A 21,308-nucleotide genomic window follows, 5' to 3' on the forward strand; every position below is an offset into this window, starting at 1 on the left:
AAGATTTTTAAATGGTTGTGATGATTTCAGAATAAAAGCATGAATTTAAAATATACATTCAAAACATTATAGCTGTATTAGACACTCGCTAGTCGCTTTATTAGGTTCACCTGTACAACATGCACATTCATGGAAGATCTGTTCTACAGGAGCTGTTTCCTAATAAACACTCCAGTTACCTTTTCTCACCTCTCTGTGTTTATTTATTACTTGCTGGTTTCATTTTGTGTATTGTTAACCTGACTGACCTGAAACACATCTTGTTGTTGCTGAAATAACACGTTTCTTTGTAATTTGTGTTCTACTAGATTTTCTTCAATTCCTCAATAAATCAGTAATCAGTAGTAGCTCTAATAATAAATATACTTGATCTGGTCTCTTACAGATTAGTTTGTAGCATTAATCCCTTTAATATCCTGTAAGGATCAGTTTTCCCTTTAATAATCTCTGTGCAGTTTATGGACTCTGATATTATCCTCAACTAACAATAACAGCAGGTGAGTAACAGTCCTAATACAAAGTGCTTTTCTTGGGTTCATATTCAGCATTTTTTCCTGAGCCTAATTCCTAAACCAGTTTTCCCAGCAGGAAGGAGAACGAGGCTCCCACGGCCAGACCCAGAGCCAGAAAGAAGGTCATCAGAGAGCCGGCCGTCTCACAGTCCTTAAACCGCACAAACCTGCATGACAGAAGGAGTCAGAGTCGTGTTCATGCAACAAAACAGAACAGAAAAGCTCAGAGCAAGTGAGCGAGACTCACTGTGGAGCGTAGGCCATGCAGAGGCTCGCCAGGTACCCGTTGGAGAAGGAGAACAGAGCCATGATGGTGACAAAGGCGCAGTCGTGTGTGAAGAAGGAGAGCTCTGAGTCCTTGATGTTACACATCATGAGCAGAGGGATGAAGACGAGCCGAGCCAGCACGGCAGCAGGAAACAGCTGGCTGTCCTTCGACGGCTGCAGCAATAGAGACGGAAAAATCACGTCCATTCTTCTAATTTACCAGAAGTTAAAAAACATTTTATCTCCTTCAAAACCTGCAGCACGACTCACCCACTGCACAAGAGACGGGGTGCTGCGGCCGACCAGGTCCATGGTGTTGAAAACGATGAAGCAGCAAACACAGGTGAACACCTTATCTGTGAGAGACAGAGCCGGGCTGCATTTCACAAATAGTATCACATCATAAACCCCCTAAATGTGTTTGAAAATGTTTTATGCTTAAGAACAGTCCAGCACCTGGACTGCTGTTCTAACGGTGACTCACCCCAGGCGGCGTTGCCCTTATACACGGTCTGTACACGGACTGTGATGACAGGAAAAACCGACAGCGTGATGGCAAACACACACGTCACACACAGAGCCATCACCCAGATCTGTGCAGCACAGGAGGGTTTATTGTTAAAGACATCTCACAAGTCAAAGCCTGTTACTTCAGTGTCAGTCAGGAAAACCACCCAAATATCAAGGTCTGGTCCTGTTGAAGTGAATCAATGTCGAAAAACAAATCAACAGGAACAACAGCTGCTCTCTTCTTTCTGGACAAATATTAAAAATCCTGCAACAGATGAGACGTCGTCACCTTTTTGAAAACAGTCAGAACAGACGAGCGCTCCTGACTCGCCTCCTGCTCCATCATCAGTTTCCCGTTGGCCTCGAGGTCTTTGCCGTTTAACATTTTTTTCTCTTCAAAAATAAAAAAAGAAAAGAAAAGAAACTTGTCAGTCTTTCACTTTATGACTTATGACTCGGTCCAAACCACATGAGGACGCTGCTCAACGAACCTGTGCCAGTGAGGAGTTCCTGAGCCTTCTGCACACTGTCGGTGTGACTAGTGTTCAGGTAGAAACGGGCAAAATTCTGCAGAGGAGAATAAACAGGAAAATAAAAATAAAATTTTACTTCATATTTACGGCTCTTCTTCTGTTTGTTTAAATGCACTAAAAAGAAATTGAATTGTTGACAGATCCTATTCAGCAGACAGCAGCATGTTTGTTACATGTCTTCAACAATTAAATCACTTTTATGTTCAGCACCTTCCTCTAAGTGCAGCATTCCTACAGAAGGTCATAGAAACAGAAGCAGACACCCTGTTGTTCCTCCACACCTCGTTCTGACCTTAACGTTTACACACATTAAACGTGAGTCACTGTGTTAGAGGGCGTTCTCCTCACCAGGTGTGGCAGCAGCAGGTAGCAGAGCAGAGTCCCCAGAGTGGCCACACACGGAGTGATGAAGTATCCCAACGCAGCCGAGCTTGTATCTGCGTTACCTGCAGACGAACACACACGTCAGCTTCATTCACATCCACAGTTGAAGCCGAATGTGACTCTCACACAGTTACGAGGTTCAGCACTTACTTAAGATGGAGAGGAGCATGGCGATGGCAGCGAAGATCCCCGCCAGACCCTGACCGCTCATGAACAGAGTGCTGTAGCGAGGAGGAAACAGCCCGACCACGCCGAACATGCTGCCCTGCAGCACTGCACTGAACACTGCACACACACACACGTTAAGAACCACAGTTTCCCACCAACACTTGTTATCGTCTGTGGGTAAACTTACTGTTGATAAACCAGATCGTTGCCATGGTGACAGAGAAGAAGGTGTCCGGCAGCATGGGGACCTGGACCAGAGCAGCAGTGAGGGAGAAGAGGAGGAAGATGATGATCATGCTGACGGCCACACGGATACGCTCACTCACCCTGCAAAGAGAAGAGACAGTTACTGTAATACTGCACGTGTGAGGACATATTCCTCATATCATAACAGAGTATCTGTAGAACGAAGGACGTGTGTTAGATTAGCTCTGTGAACTTGATTTGAATCCTTTATCTGTCTTTAATATCAATGTCTGAGTAATGATTCACGCACCATTTCTGAATCTCAGTTCGGTTCATAGCTTAGTTTTTGTTTTTGTTATTGTTATTGTTGTTTTAGATTTTTGGAGGATTCAGGTCTTTGTACTGTCCCTAAACGCCTCACAACACAGATAATCTACACTTACATACTTTTTGTCCTGTACCTGAACACCTCACAACACAGGTGACCTATACTGTGTAGGGAGTGTTAATATGAGAGAGGTGGATGTCTTCAGCAAGCAAACAGAGGGTTTATTGTGGGGGGAGTGGCTGTGTTCCAGTTTGGTTCTTGTTTCCTACTCTTCAGTATCAATAACAGAGTTATAACGATTTTAAATCTGCTGCTCGAGTCATAACGCAGATTCTTCTTCAGTTTTGCTTTTTTGTGATTACTTGGCAAAATATTTATTAAACCATGAAGAATTTTTAAATCGAAACTCTACTGTTTTACTCTACTCTACTCTACTCTTCTCTACCGTCCCTGAATACCAAAAGAAATGGATGACCAACATGCTGTGCTTGAACGCCTCATAGCACAATTTTTCAATTTATTTGTAGAGCGCTTTTTACAATTGACATTGTCACAAAGCAGCTTCACACAACCAAAGAACAGTACATGAACAGTGAATGTGTATGAATCATAATAATCAGATTGTCCCTGATGAGCAAGCCGAGGGCGACGGTGGCAAGAAAAACTCCCTGAGAAGGCAACAGGAAGAAACCTTGAGAGGAACCAGACTCAACAGGGAACCCATCCTCAGATGGCCTATACTCAGTACTGTATGTAACATAAAGTATAATAACTGTGAAAACATACCACTGATACAGGAACGAGTTGAGCAGTGTGAACATCAGCAGGGGCAGCTGGGACAGCAAAGCCATCCAGCTGTCGTAGTTGTAGTTTTTAGTCTGAGTGTGTGATGTGCCGTTAGAGGTGATGTTGGAAACTGTGAGGCGCCCGTTGAAATACTAAGACAAAAAAAAGAAGAAAAATCAATGAACACTTGTAAATAATAAGAAATAAATAACACACAGTAGAATAAAAAATAAAATACTGCGAGTGAAACCTGAGAAGCCGTAATGAAGAAGTTCCAGGGCAGCAGAGTTCCCAGACCGAGCACGAAGATGATCAGGGCTACGGCCTGACCGCTGTGGGAACAAAACACTTTCACGACCTGAAGCAGGTCCACAGAGTTTTAAATGAAAATGTTCTTTGTTGTTATTTGACTCACCGGTCAGCAGGTGGACTCTGTTTCTTCTCGTTCCACATCCTGATGCTTTGGTCTCGATTCTGCCCTGAAGTCGAGAAAGAGTTTTAAATAGCATCAGTGTCCCTGTTAATCAAAGTGTGTATTCAGATGTTCACGTGTGGGAGTGGACGACAAGCATCACTCAGTAAAATCTGTCATCTCTGTCAGTTTGTACAAAGTCAGGATATAACAAAAGTTTTATCATGGGCAAAAACTGTGACGATACACAGTACGATACGATCTTTGTAAAGGATGTACACAGTTTGACACATGTTCGAATACAGTTTGAAGGTAAACATCATCATTAAAGGCCTAAGCATAAGATTTTTGTGGACTATCCCTTTAAAAACAAATCACACCTTTAACATATGCTCATGAGAGATGAGGACCACAATACTAATACCAGTATTTATACTGTACATGAGACACAGGAAGACAAGTCTCACAGTATTTATACTGTATACAGACTCATAAGAACAGTTACTCATAGACACCAACACATGTTTTAAACCCTGAGCTTAGATTTTTCCATCATAGCAGCAGATCTGTACTGTACATCGAATCCAAACAAGGCCTTTCTCTGTGTTACTAAAATTAAAAAATCTTATTTGAGAGAGTAAAATAATCTGCAGACATTTAATGAAAATAATAACAGCTTTGTATTTCCATATACTAGTGGTGACTCATCTCCACATGGCGCCACATCAGCAGTGAACGCGGCATTAGGATGCGTTCACTGTCGATGTTATTAGAACTTCTTATTAGTCTTATTGAGAAAACGTCAAACATCATTTAACTGTAAAGTGTAGAAAGATGAATTTATCTATATTTATAATGAGTATTTATTTCAATACAAGGACTCGAAATCAAGAGATAAAGCCATAAAGACAAAAATATCCAAAGTAAAAGTAACTTATTCAGTGTTTAGACCTATATAACATTAAAATATGTTCGTTAAAACACTAATAATTATTACAAGTCTACTTTGAGAAACTGAACAAATAATCTTTATGCTGTTTTCGTTGAATATTAAATAGAAAAGGTCTTGTTAAAGTTTCATAGCGAGTTTTGTGTTTGTGTATCATTACAACTGTGAATATTACTAATTACTAATAAATAGGAAATGTTGAATTAACGCGGGTTTTATTACCCGCACTCCTGATAAACGTACAGAAGCTGTGTAAACTGGTGGAGACCATTCAGAAGTCCGTTTGAAAAACACTGGATTTAAGTACATATCACCCGGTAAACAGAGAGAGGGGCTCACCTGAGGTTCGGTGCTGGTGCTGTCCCGGCTCCGACTGATGGATCCGTGCACTTTGAACCAAAGACAAACGGAATCAATGAGTTTTGGCGGGTGGTGATGCAACATTAATATTAGACACGCGCTCAAATGTGAAAGTTTATTCACGTGTTACAGAAGGCGAGAAGGGACAAAAATGACAAACGACAGTGTTTACAGTGTGGGAACAGTCTGTACACATCATCATGTGGTGGGCCCAGGTAAAGAGGGACATTTGATCAGTTCTAATATTGCAAATACCTCCATTTTAATGCTTTAACACAATTCATATTTATACTTTTATTTTTGTAATAGTATTATATCACAAAAATGTACCTGTAAGTGAATCCATTACACAGTAGTAGTAGGATATTTGTCTTGCAGCCTTTATAAAGACATTTAACATGTTCACACTGTCTGATGTCCAACAACATGAAAACAACAAAAATAATAAATACAAAGAACATCTTAGTATTCAGTTTCATTCATGAACGCTGTAAGAAGCAGAACAATAAAGATACATAAAGACCCTTTGTCTGCTCTTTTAAAATTGAACCTGTGTGATTCCACAGCATAAACAGCAGATGGCTCTGCACAAACACACAACACCACTGAACGGATCTGCTAGTTGTAACTGAAGAAGTTGAAGTGGAAGGTTAATGAAGGAAAGGGAAACATTAGCATCATTAATTAACATGACTCGTTTTTCTAAGATGAGTTTAAACTCATCACTAACAGCAGATTAGTCTGACCACAGCTGTATTTTTACAAATGAATGGAGACAGGATGAAAACTGTTGTCCTGACGTGTGTGTCGTCATTTGGTACTTTGAACACAGATCAACCTACAGTCATTAAACACACGTCCCAGAGAAATAAAACATCATAAAGTCGACGTACACATTTTCAGATGTTTCGAGTGTCTTTTACCTGAACTCACTTCATACAGAGGCTCTGACCTGGGGGGCCCAGAGTCTGTGTCCTGTGGGTTCGTTGGATGATCAACCGTAGATACTAAACACATTATTCCACTGTGAATTAAACATGATTAGTATTTCATGAAAGTCTTTTATTCACTGCACTACGCTCTATTATAAGTGCAGTGAGTCAGAAACAAAAGGCAGCAGCTGAACTTCAGAGGGTAAAGAGAGAGAGAGAGACAGGAGGAGGGAGAGACCTCAGTGAAAAGTGGAAGTTCTCATTTTGAACTTTCACAATAAAACAATAAAGCAGCAACATAAAACGGCGCAGCACATTTACATAATTTAGGTTGAAGAGCTTTCACAAAGTGACACAGTTTCTAATTTGGCTCAGTACAGGACCAGATATGAAACAACCACACACCCTAACTGGGTGACACTCCGCCGGTCCCTTGTCACTGCTTCTTTTTTTAAATGATTAGTTTTGGATGTTTTGACGTTAAACTGTTCTGTCTCTAAAATAGGTCCTGGGTTGCTTTCACAGCAGCATACATTTACACCAACTATTAAGGTCAGTGAGGCTTAAAGAACACATTTGGTTTCTGTTCCTCTTTCTTGTTTTTGTATTTGTCCAACTGTCCCTGAAAGGGGAACCTTCACAACTTTATAGGTGTTATAACACAGGATTTAATCTAAAAGGAACGACTGAAGAACCAGCTGTGATCTTGATGAGTCACAAAAGGAAAACAGCATCAAATGCTAATAAAACAACTATAAGAATAAGAAAACATGTATACCATTTATTAGAAATACAGAAAGGAGCAGATGGAGCTGTAGATAAACATAAAATTGTTTTACCAGCTAAAAAAAATAAGATACTTAAATCCAAATTCTGGAAGCATTAATAAGAAACTATTCTGGTTAAAAGACAGGAAGACCCTACACAGCACCCACAGAGTCCTGATCCAGCAGTCCGCCTGGGATCACATGATGACACAAAAGACACTGAGACAGTTTTCCTGGTACAACTCACCTGCCAAGTACTTTCAGAAACTGTGCAGAAGAGAATTCAACTAATAAATAAAAACTTTTCATCACAATATTGTTTGAATTTGTTTTTTAACATTGTCATATTGAATCTTTTACTTAAATGAAGACATACAGTATATGAAAACTAAAAATACTGCAGCACATTGAAAATTGCTAAATTCTCAGGAGTTTCATCACCACAGCCAAGTTTAACATTTGCCAGCATCACAGTCACAGTGGCAGCTCTCACCTCTACTGCATTAAGCTGGAAGACGTATTTAAACAGCACATTCAATTCCAGTGAAAATTCAGTGTGCTTTATATTTTAATCAAGATATCATAATACTACTAAGACAGAGTTCTTCTGATAGTACCATGCTGATCGGAGAACTCCAGTAGTTTTTCTGTCTCTCAGTGAACACAGCCTCTGGTTCTAGTTATGCTCCGCTGGACACTTGAGCTGCAGCCTTGTTTATAACAGGTGAGCAACAGCAGTTTGACCTGAACCTGAGTGGAATGTATTTTTTTGTTTGTTTATTTAAGGTTAATTACTAACATAAAATGTTTGTGTATTCAAACATTTTAATGTTTTGCCTGAACAGAAACACCCAGTTCTAAAGTTACTCCTTTTATTTTGAAATACGTACCGGAAATAGGAGCCGTGGTGACGGTTCCAGTGGAGTTGACTCAGATCGAAGCCAAACCTCAGAGGGATTCGGTTCAGTTTAGTCTTCTACAGATGAAAACTCATAAAATCTACCGTTTAACTCTCAGGTACCTATTACATGTTTATGCACAGTAGTAGTTAACAGAGTCGGGATCTTAATCAGACACATTTGGGGGATTAAACTACTTTTATTCGACCAGTAACTTCGGTAAGTTTGTTTAAAAAAGTAGTTTCTCATCCAGCGTGGAAACGTTGTGCTGAATAACAAGCTAGCTAGTTAGCTGATAAATTAGCACTTTTTAAAGTTATTAACTTTGGTTAAAATAGGTAAACCAACCGTGTTTAGTGTGTGTTAACGTTAACTAACGTTACCTAAATACTGTAACAACAGTATAAGGTTCATTTTATCTAATACATTTACACAAAGCTTCAGTCTAAACATCCTGAAGCTAATAAAAGGTTTTTATTTGTTTTATTATAAAAATACCAAAACATTATTTTTAATGTTAGGACTTTTCTTTGGTTTTAGTCGTAAGTTTAAAATAGGTTGTAACTAGTTTATAATGTTTGTTGTGTCTGTCAGCTTAATAAGCTTTATATTTCAAATATAACAACTGATGTTACTTCTCATTTGTAAGATCATCGTTTAGTAATTCTCCTGGTTCATAAGGGTATTCATATTATTAATATTTTATCCATTACAGGCTAATTACACACTGGGGCTGCGTTCAACTACTATTTCCATTGTGAATGAATCCTAATTTATCTTCAGAATATCTTTTACATCATTTAATTGAATCGCTTTGACTTTAAGAACTTGATTTTCAATGTTTGTAATAGTTACAAATATATGAAAACTAATCTAGCCTTGTTTGTGTTAGAAGCAGAACACAGAAAGAAAGAGAAGCCGCAATCAATAATAATTTAACAAGCTGAAACTGGTGACATTGTTATTTTACTTATTAGTCATTTGCAGAAATAGTCACTGATTTATTATCTGTGGAAAGAAATACAAATATTAGAGTATAATTTCCAATTTTATTCAAAGTACTTAAACTTTAATTGTTGTACATAAGCAGGGCTCCAGCAGTGGCTGTGGTTGACAGGCTGGTCTGTCCGGGTCTCTGCAGTCCAGCTGGCCTCTTTTGTTCTGGCCACACAAACCCATTAGTATGCACCAACGTATCCGAGCATCTGTCCCGGCAGATGCTGCTTTTGTTCTTGTTTTTGTTATAACTTGAAGTTTGGCCTTTTTTGTCCAACTGTCGGCTCATAATAAGCTTATTGACATGTCAACCTGTGCTACCATTGACCGCAAATCTGGAAAAAGTTTGGTGTGGGTGCATTAAAGCAGAGGTGCAGTCAACGCTAGTGACAGTGAAAGTGGTTGATGATGACTCAAACCAGTATCATAATATTAACACAGCTCCTGAGTTTTAATAGCAGTAGTGGTTAAAAAGAAAAGTAATTCATCCTAATGTCAGAGGAAATAAATGCACTTTCAAGAAATGTAACACTAACCCTTGGGAGAACAGAGCAGAGGAACCACTGTTCACAGAAACACCATCATTAAATGCATCTAATGTTTTAATAACAAAAATTATCACAAGTTGAGCTGTATTGGAGCTTTTCGCTGAGGTGGTTATCCACTTTGCACTGCTAGACAATTTTGAAATAATAAACTCTGATACACAATAACTTGATAAACTTAACAAACCAGCAGCGCCTGGATAGTGTAATGGTAAGATTACTGCCCCTCCATGTGGGAGTGGTGTTTGAATCCCAACTGTGACCTCCTTACGCTTAGCCTGCCGTAGCCTTGTAAGTTGCTTTAGATATCTGCCAAATGACTAAATGTAAACTTATGTAATCACAGTATTTTACTGAAAGCCACTAAGTGATTATACAGAACTACTGCCCTATAAAGACCTTTTCAAATCTTTTACAGTTGAGGTTTTCTAGCTATGAAAATGGCCTTTTAACGCTGGTTTAACTCTTGTACGATGCCTTATGGTACCGCAGCTTTGTTAATATAGTTTTATGTCCTAATTTTTATCTTAACTCATCTGAAATAATCGGTTTAATTTGTTTGCAGGCTTTAATAATAGGGTTATTGGCTTAATCTGCCCATTATTGGATTATTAGTGCACACACAAGCAGCCCATGACCCCCTTCCACCAACACAAACACCTCCTGCATTATGTTTAGTGTCCTGTGAAGTTTCTCACTGACACTTTGCAGCCATTGACCCGGCTGTTACCATGGTGAGCAGGGTAGATGTGTTTGTGGGCTGGGGGTATTTCCTTGTCAGAGCCGATGTGAAAACACGCTCGACTTGTTAAAGCCTTCTTTCAGTGAGTGGTCTGTGTTTGGCAGGTTGGAGTTAGCCGGTAAAATGTGATATATAACTTGCTAAGTTGCTTCAACTATGGGTCAAACGAATGCAATTAATTCTTTTAACACAACTAAACGTGAAGTGTTGTCTAGGTTTGGTTGATTTAGATTTGTTTGTCGAACTTACAAATCTATGTCAGTTTCATTTGAATGATGTGAATTAAAACTTTCTCAGTCAATTTGAAGAGTTTTCTCCTCAGACTGAGGAAAAGAACCATAGTTTTGTAGTAATAATTATGAAGTTGCTCCTGTTGGAGCCTCTAATGTTGAGCGGTAGTGGGTCTGAATTCAACCTTTATGGTTCACATAGTTTTTACTAATGTGAAAATAAACCACCATGACCTGATTTCACTGTTTTCTACAAAAAAGAACAATATTTTGAGAGCATTAACTGTCAAACAATGCATGCTGGAAAGTCTACTACCAAACTTGTTTTTTAATCAACTTAATTTAATGAGTTAAATCTCAATCATTCAACTCATCAATTTAAGTTAAATGACTTCAAGTTCTGACAATAAAAACTAGAAATTGTAAGTTAAGTAATTTTGAAATGAAAAAACTTTATGTTGAATTGATTTGAAATAATCAAAGTCCTTCTGCAAGACTACAGCCACATGTATGATTTCTACACCAGGAAATTTCTATGTGAACACATTAATGATCACAGTCCTCAGTCCACACACCTCTTCCAGAATGGACTTGGACTTGAGTCAAAGGAAAGGTGTTGACATCGTGTGCACTTCTTACTCAAAGATTGTTGTTGCTGTTGAACATTTGACTGGTCTTTGAATTTCTTTGACTTTGATGGGATATTAGTATTTACTTGTACTTGATAGTAAGTGAACTGTACATTCTGACAAACTGTTGTCAAAACTAGGTTTTAGTTTTCCACAGGGTTTTGTGTTGTTCAGGATGATTAGAAACCATGAGATCCAAGTCACCAGCAAGGGATAAAACCAGCTTTGAGCCACGGCGTGAACAGAGCAAAGAGTGAGTCTGTCAGGCACGTCACCGTCACGAGAGGAAAGAGACGCACAAAGAGTGGTTGTTGCAGAGGAGTGAAGTCACTTTAGAAGTCGTCCTCCTTATCTGGCGTCCAGTTACAGGCCCTGAATGCGCCTCTGTCCACCTGCACTTCACTGGCTGTACTCATGACTACTGAAATAAGTTCATGATGGAGTACTGAGGCCGGACTGAGGACATCTCCCTTTATGATGCATCTGTTCAAAAATATCTTCAAACCACTGAACTTATCAGATAAGACTCGGCATGATTTCTCCAAGGAAGTTGGTCACTGTCCTGATGAGTATTTTCAGCCCTGGTCTCAATCTGAGTCCTATCTGCAGACTCTGATCTAAAACTTTTTTTACCCACAGCTAAAACAGTACATATGAGTGAAAACAATAACTACAGTAGCTACAGTCAACAGTCATAGCAGTAGGAGTTGCTTGGACAGTGGTCCAGACTCACGTCTGAGGTATAATGTGAAGGAGACACCTCGTGGGTGCTGCAAGCTTCTTTTTTCTTCTTCAAGTTTCTAAAGTCTCATCAGGACCAGATTGAAAAGGTGTAAGAAAAAAACCCCAGCTTCTCGATTTCAGTAACTAACATCAAGCACAGTGATTACAGACCTGTGTACTTGTGTAACCACTGTAAAGGTACTACAATAATCAGATGAGGCTATTTTAGGCATAACCACCACCTAACAGCCTTTCCGCCTGCAGCACTTAGAATCCACATTAGGTTCTGTGGCCGGATAGTGTAGTGGTCAAATCACCACCTTCCGAGCAGGAGAGTGGGGTTTGAATCCTGGCTGTGGTCTTTAATGCTGCTATTAGGAGATGTTGACCCACATTACCTCCAAAAGCTGGAAGATTATGTGTAATGAGTCTTTTGAAGAACTTCAACAAACCTCTGAACTCTTTTTGTTATAAAAGTGCAGATCGTTTACCATTTATTTACCATTTTCGTTATAAAATCACACACATCATTTCAAAATTCTTCATGTTGTGTAACAGATTTATAACGTCGGAGCCCAGCTTCTGAATGAATGCTCAGCTTGTGCTTTTTCTCTGTGCAAAGGATTATAAAATAAGTCGTGGTGCGCTGCTGAGTGAATCACAAACTCAAATAGCCCTGTTTTACACCTAACAACCCCTCTCAGTGTACTGCAGTGAATACGCACACTGTGGCTCCCAGCTCGCAGTACAAAGACACTGTGGGTGTATTGTAGTAATGAATAGTGTAGTGTTGAAGCTTTTGTGTGTGTTTGTATTAGGCCTTTTAAATTTTAAATGAAATCTCCACAGTTACGCCATCTCTGACACAATATTTGCTGACAAGTAAAACTTAAATTTTATCTGACATCTTAAAAAATACGTTTTTATTTACAGGTGATGTGTTGTGTACCTGCACTGATGGAAACACTCTGAGGGTGGGAAAGTCCTAACCCCTCGTCCCTCAGAAGGCTGCACACATGTTTTCGCTTGGCCAAGAAAACATCTCCACCTCCCCCACTTCCACCAAAGGACCCATCAAATATGGAGAGCTCATTGTTCTGGGGTAAGATGTTCACTCATAAGGTTTTACTGCTGTGGTCAAAACTCCTCAGTCACCAAGGTGGAGCCTTACATGACCCAACTGCTCGTTTGGCTTGTTCTTGTTTTTTCACTAAACATCTATGTACACTCAATAAAACCTTAGCTAAAAGCTTAGTGATGCGTTCATGGACACTATGACATCCAGTAGCCAAGGATCAGCTGATGAAATCCATGCTACAAATTTCACGACAAATTCCGTCCAGTTGTACAGTTGACTCTGATGCTTCATTAGCTTAATCAAGCTAATGTTAGCCACTGTAAATGATGTGTGTGCAGATCAGACACATCAGGTACATCATTCTGCAGGCTGAACCTTGCAGTGTATGGCATATTTGCTGCTTACCTTGTCAACATATGGATGGTAGTAGTGAAGTGTTATTTCTGTCCCGACTCTAGTCAGTGTGATGGGACTGGATATTGTTCATTTTTCATAAAGTAACTTCACATCTAAATCATGAGATGACATGAGACAACATATCACTCATAAGTGATCTCAATCTGGTTTCACAAAAAATTTGTTTTCTGTCTGTATTTTCAGTTCAGTTTTAAGTGCGTGCTCTGTAATTACAATCACTTTTTGTCACAAGTTCCCTGCAAACACAAATTTGAAAGTAAAGAATTGTGCACAATTTTCTCATTTGGATGGACAAAAACAAATATTGAGGTTTCATACTTACTGGCATTTGATGCCTGGCAGCACTTTATGTACATTGTATAATCCAGTCCAGTAGTGTGTGTTTGGAAGCAGCATAACTCAGCTTAAATCCGGTTAAATGTGTTGAGAAACCCCACCACAGCAAAGAATGCTGCTGACTTCCTGACTAAACGCCATTCGCTGTGGACACACAGCAGAGAGCCTGTGGTTCAGAGAGGTCGAGAGACGTCAGTAAATCTGTTGGCGAGCTGCGGTTGTCAGACCTTTTGTTTGCTTTTGTATTATAGTGTTTGCATGTGGAATTGAAAAGTCTGGCAAAGCCTGTAACTGTCAATTACACCAGTCATAAGGTTTAATTTAAAAGAGCCATGTAGTTTGTGAAAACAGAACGTGCATGTTGTGTCATACCGTGCAGCTACAGTGGTGATGTGGGGGAGTCAGAGTTTGTCTAAGAAAAGAGGTGACCGTTACTTTATCTGAAACACAGGAAGTTTGCATTATCCAGTAAAAGAATGGCTCAACTCTTAACTGGGCTCAAATGTTTACATGACCTGTGGCTGAGAGCAGTCTGTCTCTCAAGATAACCTGCAGCGACTTTTCATTTAAAGTCCCACAACTTTCAATTTCAAGACTTTTCTAATTCACTACACAACGCTCCTTATGCTGTTAAATGTAGTTTAATTAAAACTACATTTAACAGATTTCATGAATAAATCATAAACCACTGAACCACATCATCCTGCTTTTGAATCTGAATTGAAACCTTGTCAGCATTTTCTGTCCCACGAAGTATCCTGTTTGGAAATACATGTGTTTTTTACACTTACTGGCAGTACGAGATCGGCACAGGAAGTGTTTAGCCTAGCTTAGCACAAACACTTGAAGATGGGGGAAAGTGATATCCTGGTGCAAAACTGCAAATAAAACACATCCAACAGCTCCAGAAACTTAAACTGATTATTGTTTTTTGAACATAGTGACGAGTGGCTGGTGTCGATCACCACTTTTGATGAAGCAAAGCTAATATTACATTGCAGATACATACCAAGCTGTTTGTTTTTGTGCATTGCTTAGCGAATCACTGCACAATAAGACAAATGTACCCCACTGGCTTTTACAGCTTCTTATGAGACATATCCTCAGTTAGAAGTAGCTATAAACCATCGGTGGTGAGTGAGAGTGGTGTGAAAACCGTTTGTTTACCGTTTGCATCTATAATTCCAGGTCTTCTTCTTCTTTCCAATATTAAAGTACCAAAACAGAGAGAGTGATGTACTAGTGCCACTGTTTGGCGGAGATGAAGGTGATGTGAGGCGACCAAGCAGTTTGTCTCAGTTGCCTCTAGTTCTCATATACATTGGTCAGCTTGGTATGTCAAATTGGTATTAACCCAATAATAAAGTGCTTAAATTAGGGAAAGAAAAGTTCTTGAAATGAGACTGACACAAATGTCCACAGTCTATTGTGGTTCCATCTCCTCCTACTGAGACCCTGTTCCAGACATCAAACATTCCTCCCAATGGAATTTCCCAAATGTTAATCTCTCCTCCCTGATGTCTGCAAATCTGTAACTGTACACTGGAAAAATGATCTATTGACTTGGACCTAGTAATGTTAAGAAAGTGACACAATGGACATTGTGTCTATATACTGTAGAAGAAATAGTATAAGCTGTTTGCCACCTGCAGATCAGGTGTGCTGTGTTCAGGGACAGTATGAAACAGCCTTTCAACATCACTTTAAGCTGAACTGGGTCAGTATCTGTCAGACACAGCACACATTTCTTTCACTTTGTTTCCCCTGGTTTATAGCTGAGCTGTGGCGTACGGGTGCATTTCAGCAAACATGAGAGGGAAATCTAAAATAGGCTTACACCATGTCTTTGCAAGATTCTGACTCAGCTTTACATTTATTGCTCACTTATTCAAAAAGACTATGAAAGACCTGTCCAAGTGACGTGTGCACAGTGACTGAGGAGACAGAAATATGGATGTAGACTTAACTTTATCCAACCTCAATCTCACTGTGGACACTGGGGAGATGTCAGGAAAGTCATGGCTGGAGCTGTGGTCTTAGACCTTTTATTGCTTCACGATTGTCTCCAGAACTGAAATAAAACTCTGTGGAACTCCGGACTCGGTTTGTACAGCACTGAAAAGCCACGGCAGTACAAGCTACTGTGGGTCTGAGCAGTCAAGTGAGTCTAAGGCTGATGGAGTTTTTGGATGATTAACAACACCTTTGTATTTCTGTGTTCTCAGCAGTTAATGTTACATTAATCATCCAAAAAAGTCCTGAGGTTGCATTTTTAGATGTTTTCAAACACAGGAAATTATCAAAGTTGAGACACTTGAACCACAGAAAGTCTGAAATGGTTGAATAATTGATTCTTTAGTGTCATTCCCTGGATGTCTCACAGGGGATGCAGTATGTTCTGTTGTAAGGCTCCTCTGTGACTGATGTTTCTCATCCTGTGTGCTCAGGTGTAACGGCTCTCTGCCCAATGGCGACAAGGGGAGGCGGAAAAGTCGCTTCGCTCTGTGTCGCAGAAACAAAGCCAACGGTGTGAAACCCAGCACAGTGCACACATCCTGCACACCTCAGGCTGCCAAGGTTAGCGCTCAACACACAAGTACAGGTGAACAGTGTACATCATGTGAAATGACCATGCAAGTCTTTTTAGTCATTCACAAACCACAGACCTCTGTTTGTCCAACTGTACTGTACAGCTTGCAAAGCTCCAGTGGCGCAATCGGTCAGTGCGTGGTACTTATAAGACAGTAACTAGCAGAGTGATGCCCTGGTTGTGACTTCGATCCTCACCTGGAGCACAGAGTACCTTTTTATGTCAGTTTAATTCAGTGGTTACTTTTCCAAATCAGTTGGTAGAGCTGTCATCTGTAAACCCCAGTTTGGTTCCTGGTTGCTCTTGCTCTTGCTCGTGTCTTTGGACAAGACAGTGAAACCCCACAGTAGCTTCATCTACTGTAAAAATCCAGATAAGATATGTAGCATGTAGTGCAAAGCTGGGAAGAAGTGAGAAACCTCTCGGCTAACTCCTTCAAAGTTAGCCAAGCTAGTTTTTGGTTGAAACCCAGCTGTTGCTCTGAGAGATGTCTTCTTCTCTCCGCTTGATGGTCTATGGGTGTGATTCTCGCTGAGGATTAGGCTGCAATAGATCCCAGCTTCAAATCCTTGTCAAGCCTTTAATAGCTTAACTTGTTGTCACGTTTCTTTCAAACTGTTAATAACACACTTACATTATGTCCTCGATAAGCTGTTTAATCTCTAACACTAAGAAGCTAGGCTAGGCTAGGTGAAGAAGCAGCCAAAGCAGTACAACAGAAAAAAAAGGGATTGGCTCGTCTGTGTTAGCAAACACCTCATCAGATGTTTGTTCCTATTTTTGTATTGGTTCTGTTTGTGGTTTATTACCAGGATAGATACATGGATTTATACTAAGTGAAAATCTAGAATTTGTGTCATATTTTCATATCTTTGCTTTTTCTGTTACAAACCTCCTCTGTGAACAAACAGCATAAGAACAGATGTATGTTTTCATACCTAACCAACAGATCCTCACAGCACATGTTCTGTGTTCCTAAAGGCTATCAACAACAAGGAGCAGCACAGCATTTCATACACTCTGTCCCGGTCGCAGACGGTGGTGGTGGAGTACACCCAAGACAGCAGCACAGACATGTTCCAGGTTTGTATCATCCAAACAGCTGTAGCTGATGGAGCGATGGACAGTAACACACCTGGAATGATGATTAAAATTCAGCCTCAGTGTTAAATTACACGTTGTTACATGTTACTGTTTTTGCCTCTTTTAACTTATTCTGACTATTTTGTTTTCATTGATTTGAATCTGAGAGAGCCAGAACCCTTTGTTTTCCAGAGAACAATTCTTTGACTCATACTTCTAACTGAGCCTCCTACAGTTCAGTAGGTAGTAAATGGGAACAATAACCCGTTTATTCTTCTGAATCAGCTGAACCTTAAACAGAAATCAGGCCCTGGTGAGGTTTGAACTCACGACCCCTGGTTTACGAGACCAGTGCTCTAACCACTGAGCTACAGAGCCACTGACAGCAGTGCTTTGTGAATAAATATCATCAACCCATCCAAACAAACGCCCTCAATGTTAATTCCAGCACTTCACAAAAATATAAAAAAAACTTGGAGATGGGGAAAAAAAATCAATGAACAAATGAAGGAATGACTGGAAAAATATGCAAACTGTAAATACGGAATACGAAACCGTTTAGACACAGTGGCTTGTGTAGTAAACATGCTGTTAAACAATGCTTTGTTCCTCTCTGCCTTAGTCTCTAGTTCATTTAAGTCTGCAGCACAAACACACACGTATGTAAAAAATATAAATCTGACAGTTTGTGTGTGTATCATTACAGATTGGCCGATCTACAGAGAGTCCCATTGACTTTGTGGTGACAGACACGGTGCCTGGTGGTCAGACTAACGCAGACAGTCAGACAGTTCAAAGCACCATCTCCCGTTTTGCCTGCCGCATCATCTGCCAAAGAAACCCTCCTTATTCTGCACGGATCTACGCTGCAGGGTTCGACTCCTCCAAGAACATCTTCCTCGGGGTAAGCTTCTGTTCTGTGTAATGACTGAGAAGTTGTTCATTTTAGATGAAACATGAATTCTTAATGTCTCCACAGGAGAAGGCAGCCAAGTGGAGGATGCAAGACGGTCAGATGGATGGTCTGACCACCAACGGCGTTCTGGTGATGCATCCACACCACGGCTTTAGCCAGGACTCTCAACCCGGCCTGTGGAGGGAAATCTCAGTCTGTGGCAATGTCTTCACGCTGCGGGAGACCAGATCAGCTCAGCAGAGAGGCAGGATGGTGGGTCACAAACACACTGAGCATGTACTGTACACACACTGTCAGAACACATGACACCAGTGATGTTGAGATATTGTGTAACTAGGTCAATGTATGAGTGTAATTCTGTGGCTCAACAGATTTTAACATGTGATCTTCTGTGTTACTGTAAGTGGGCACATGCTCAATGTTTCCTTCATAAACACAGTTACAAAGTTGATTCAACAAGTCTTGACAAAATGAACAATGTAACCTTGAAACAATCACTTCTTATAAAAGGATTATTGTTAAATAAAGCCTGTGTGTCTAGACACAGTGCAGCGCTGTGAGTGACGTGTGCTTCTTTTACTCTTCTGTTCATCAGGTGGACTCTGAGTCTAACGAGCTGGTGGACGGATCGCTCATCGACCTGTGTGGTGCCACTCTGCTGTGGCGGACGGCCGAGGGCCTGGCCCACACTCCCACCCTCAAACACCTGGAGGTGCTGCGGCAGGAGCTGAATGCTGGGCGGCCGCAGTGTCCCGTGGGCTTTAACACGCTGGCTTTCCCCAGCCTGCGCCGCAAGGACGTCCTGGACGAGAAACAGCCCTGGGCCTACCTGCGCTGCGGCCATGTGCACGGCTACCACGGCTGGGGGGGTCGCCGTGACCCCAAGGTGGAGGCAGAGTGCCAGGAAAGAGAGTGCCCCATGTGCAGAGCGCGGGGCCCCTACGTCCCCCTGTGGCTAGGCTGTGAGGCGGCCTTCTACGTGGACGCGGAGCCCCCCACACACACCTTCTCCCCCTGCGGTCACGTCTGCTCAGAGAAGACGGCAGCGTACTGGAGTCAGATCCTGCTGCCGCACGGCACACACGCCTTCCACGCTGCCTGTCCGTTCTGCATCCTGCCGTTGAGCGAAGAGTCCGGCTGCGTCAGACTCATCTTCCAAAGCCCGCTGGACTGAAAACCACACAGGCCCTTTGTCTAAAGCCTTAACCAACAGATGAACAGAATCCTTTTAATAATTTAATTTAAAGTGGTCGTATTATGTTGAATTTAGCGTTTATATTTTCTTCTGGGGCTCCACTGATACAGGTTATATCATTTAACATGTTAGATAATGTCTCTTTATGCAACAGCTCCTCTGGCCTTGAGACTAAAAAGACTAGTTTAACCTCCTGTTCTTTAAGACCCCCTTCCCCCATCCCACTGTGAAAACAGTCTGTGAACAGATAACACACTGAGTCTGTTTCTGGTCTGTAACTGTAACTACTGTTGTTTTATGGTTTTACCTCAGTTTACACTACACTCACTTTACAACCCAAAAACACTTTCTGTGAGACAGCCCAGACGGGTGGGTGGGACGGTGTACTCAGTGGGTGTTAGAGCCCTAAAAACATGGATAGTTGTTTAGCCGGACTGAAGCCTGGAGTTTCACTAGCAGCCCGCATTTAAACGCATGTTGAAGCTTTGGGCGACTGCGTAACATGGGAACCTGAACTTCACTAAAGTACATACGTAACATCAGAACATGAAAAGCAGACTATGACTCCTTTAGCTTTATTTGGACCAACACAAGTGCATTTAATAATAATGTATACTTTATTGATCCCCTTGGGGAAATTCATTTTGGACAGCTGCCAGACTGAGTTGGCACTACTACGGGGACATGCAGACATGTTTCCAGCTGCTCTCTACAGCTGATTGCTGCCTCACTATTAACACTAATACACGATTATTAGTTCAGTTTGTCCCATTTTGGACCAAATATTGATTTGGAAGCTTTTCTGTGGGAAACGCTGGTAACACTTTTATTCAGGAAAGTGTAAAAACTGTGACACAAACTCCATCTTACCATCCCTTTGTCATATCCATAACAAACCTATATTTAATTTTTAAATTTTAATTAAAATCAAGTGACTTTTCTCTCTGCAAACAGAATAATGCAATAATTATAATTGCTTTGTATCCTAATGTAGCAACAATATGTCTGGGAAACTCCTGAAGCTGTTGTCTTGGGTCAACATGCAACATTTTATTGTAGAACAGGTTCTCTCAACAATTAATCTCTGACCATATTACCAGAATATTGAGGATATTTAAGAATAATAAGAAAAAATCCTGATAAAAATTCTTGATATTGACTTTTCCTCCAGCACCACCATGAGGCCAAACGTCACAGCTGTATAAAAGAAAAATCTAAATGAATCAGGTTTCCTTAAAACAATCACTTCCCTGTTTTTATTTCTGTCCCTGGTAAGTTTAGCAAAAATATCAAAATGATCTGTTTAAGAAAACTTGCAAATGCCAGTTAATAATTTGTTCTTCACTCTTCTTCAGTCAAACCAGCAAAACCTCAGTGCGACTCCAGGTGCATCAGATAAAATCTGCAGGAAAGTAAATGTAGAACTAAACAGATGGAGACCAAAAGTGTCTGTGTTAATCCTGCATATTGTTTTTAATTTATGTTAGATGCCTTGAAAGCTACTGTATACATTTATGGTGCAAAAAATAAAAACACATTACTGATGTTTGGCGTCTGTCGCTGTTTATTTAAAACCTAAATTGACTATTAAAAAATGTTTTTAGTGGAGTTGTCTGTCAGTATGAGGAATTAACAATGACCACACTAGTGATTAAGATAATAAAGCTCAAAATGGCAAAAAAGAGAGATGTCAAAGCAGGTTGTAACAGGAAGACTGGAAAGTGGGCTGGTAGACTGAGGAGGCTCGTGAATGCCTGGAAAAAGATTTTCATGGTGCAGAAAAAGTCCATTATGTGCAGGAAGTCAAGAACACTCTCCAGGATGCAGGTCTAGAG

The 21,308-nt window shown here is 40.5% G+C and overlaps 2 protein-coding genes and 1 non-coding gene across 8 annotated transcripts in view; 1 reads left to right on the top strand and 2 right to left on the bottom strand.

Moving 5' to 3' along the window:
• LOC113162599 (equilibrative nucleoside transporter 2-like) overlaps positions 1 to 6,517 on the bottom strand; it is a 6,622-nt gene extending 105 nt beyond the window's left edge. Inside the window, exons 1-15 of one of the 5 annotated variants that reach the window (XM_026360820.1) lie at positions 6,319 to 6,517; positions 5,726 to 5,774; positions 5,375 to 5,424; positions 4,090 to 4,153; positions 3,925 to 4,006; positions 3,675 to 3,826; positions 2,562 to 2,701; positions 2,357 to 2,491; positions 2,171 to 2,268; positions 1,781 to 1,856; positions 1,579 to 1,682; positions 1,236 to 1,372; positions 1,050 to 1,155; positions 760 to 953; positions 545 to 679 (exon numbers count right to left, since the gene is read on the bottom strand). In XM_026360820.1, the coding sequence (XP_026216605.1) occupies positions 568 to 679; positions 760 to 953; positions 1,050 to 1,155; positions 1,236 to 1,372; positions 1,579 to 1,682; positions 1,781 to 1,856; positions 2,171 to 2,268; positions 2,357 to 2,491; positions 2,562 to 2,701; positions 3,675 to 3,826; positions 3,925 to 4,006; positions 4,090 to 4,153; positions 5,375 to 5,424; positions 5,726 to 5,774; positions 6,319 to 6,412 (1,593 nt within the window). In that variant the 5' untranslated portion in view covers positions 6,413 to 6,517 and the 3' untranslated portion in view covers positions 545 to 567. The other 4 variants (XM_026360819.1, XM_026360824.1, XM_026360822.1 and 1 more) reach the window with 4 other exon arrangements.
• Positions 6,518 to 8,023: 1,506 nt separating this feature from the next.
• On the top strand, positions 8,024 to 21,017 carry LOC113162246 (E3 ubiquitin-protein ligase pellino homolog 1-like). Of its 2 annotated transcripts, none has more exons than XM_026360286.1 (7): positions 8,024 to 8,111; positions 12,792 to 12,960; positions 16,137 to 16,266; positions 17,261 to 17,362; positions 18,069 to 18,266; positions 18,342 to 18,530; positions 18,874 to 21,017. In XM_026360286.1, exons 2-7 carry the CDS (start codon positions 12,875 to 12,877, stop codon positions 19,450 to 19,452), a joined length of 1,284 nt encoding a protein of 427 aa, XP_026216071.1. In that variant the 5' UTR covers positions 8,024 to 8,111; positions 12,792 to 12,874; the 3' UTR covers positions 19,453 to 21,017. The 2 variants fall into 2 exon arrangements, with proteins under 2 accessions (XP_026216071.1, XP_026216070.1); XM_026360285.1 differs by having other exon boundaries at positions 8,037 to 8,212.
• On the bottom strand, positions 17,668 to 17,740 carry trnat-cgu. Its single transcript has one exon. It is a non-coding gene; the product is annotated as a tRNA-Thr (tRNA).
• Positions 21,018 to 21,308: the final 291 nt, after the last annotated feature.

The sequence above is a fragment of the Anabas testudineus genome, chromosome 1 (assembly GCF_900324465.2).
Source record: "Anabas testudineus chromosome 1, fAnaTes1.2, whole genome shotgun sequence".
In the NCBI taxonomy this organism is placed as follows: Eukaryota; Metazoa; Chordata; class Actinopteri; order Anabantiformes; family Anabantidae; genus Anabas; species Anabas testudineus.

Bases quoted from the DNA above. Each gene is read 5' to 3' on its own strand.
- LOC113162246 (XM_026360286.1), top strand. From the start codon at position 12,875: ATGTTTTCGCTTGGCCAAGAAAACATCTCCACCTCCCCCACTTCCACC. The intron at 16,267-17,260 runs GTTAGCGCTCAA...GTGTTCCTAAAG, and splicing joins GCACACCTCAGGCTGCCAAG to GCTATCAACAACAAGGAGCA. The intron at 17,363-18,068 runs GTTTGTATCATC...GTATCATTACAG, and splicing joins GCAGCACAGACATGTTCCAG to ATTGGCCGATCTACAGAGAG.